This window comes from Arachis ipaensis, chromosome B04 (genome assembly GCF_000816755.2).
Source record: "Arachis ipaensis cultivar K30076 chromosome B04, Araip1.1, whole genome shotgun sequence".
Lineage (NCBI taxonomy): Eukaryota > Viridiplantae > Streptophyta > Magnoliopsida > Fabales > Fabaceae > Arachis > Arachis ipaensis.
The window spans coordinates 63,078,833-63,079,303 of record NC_029788.2 but is presented as its reverse complement, the minus strand read 5'-3'; the positions used below and the strand labels follow the sequence as shown (position 1 = coordinate 63,079,303).

Sequence of the window (471 nt, the reverse complement as noted above, 5' to 3'; positions counted from 1 at the left end):
ACTCTTAGATTACTTTTAATTAATTAATAAGTTATTATCTTGTTAATATTTTTCTGGATCTTCAACTTTATATAAAAACAAGTTTGATTTTTCACCTAAAGAAAAATATCAAAAAAGTGAAGTCACCTAGTATAACTCTTTTGATAGTAAAAATATTTCAAAATGCTTTAGAAAATGAGATTGGAACCGCTCCAAAGATTCTCTTTTTTGTATATTGCTTTTGCCACGGACGCGTTATTTTCTTGAGTAAAACGCGAGCGGTAAAATTGCAACACAATATTTGAATGTGGAGTCCGCATGTATGACGATGCTCTGATCTTTTGACTGCTAACCAATGCTTTTTGGTCTGCTTTTTTCCCTTTTTTTTCCTGTTACAGTTGGAGATGGTGGTATGACAAGAAGGAGCAGCTTTTCTAAATGATAATATCTAATTAGCTAGCGTCCAAGGGGGGCTGGATTAGGCTGCGCTTT

At 33.5% G+C, this 471-nt stretch overlaps 1 protein-coding gene across 1 annotated transcript in view; it reads left to right on the top strand.

Moving 5' to 3' along the window:
• The window catches only part of LOC107639336 (tetraspanin-6-like), a 16,148-nt gene extending 15,684 nt beyond the window's left edge, over positions 1 to 464 (top strand). Inside the window, exon 3 of the mRNA XM_016342811.2 lies at positions 378 to 464. Within this exon, the coding sequence (XP_016198297.1) occupies positions 378 to 417 (40 nt within the window). The 3' untranslated portion in view covers positions 418 to 464. The remainder of the gene's footprint in view (positions 1 to 377) is intronic.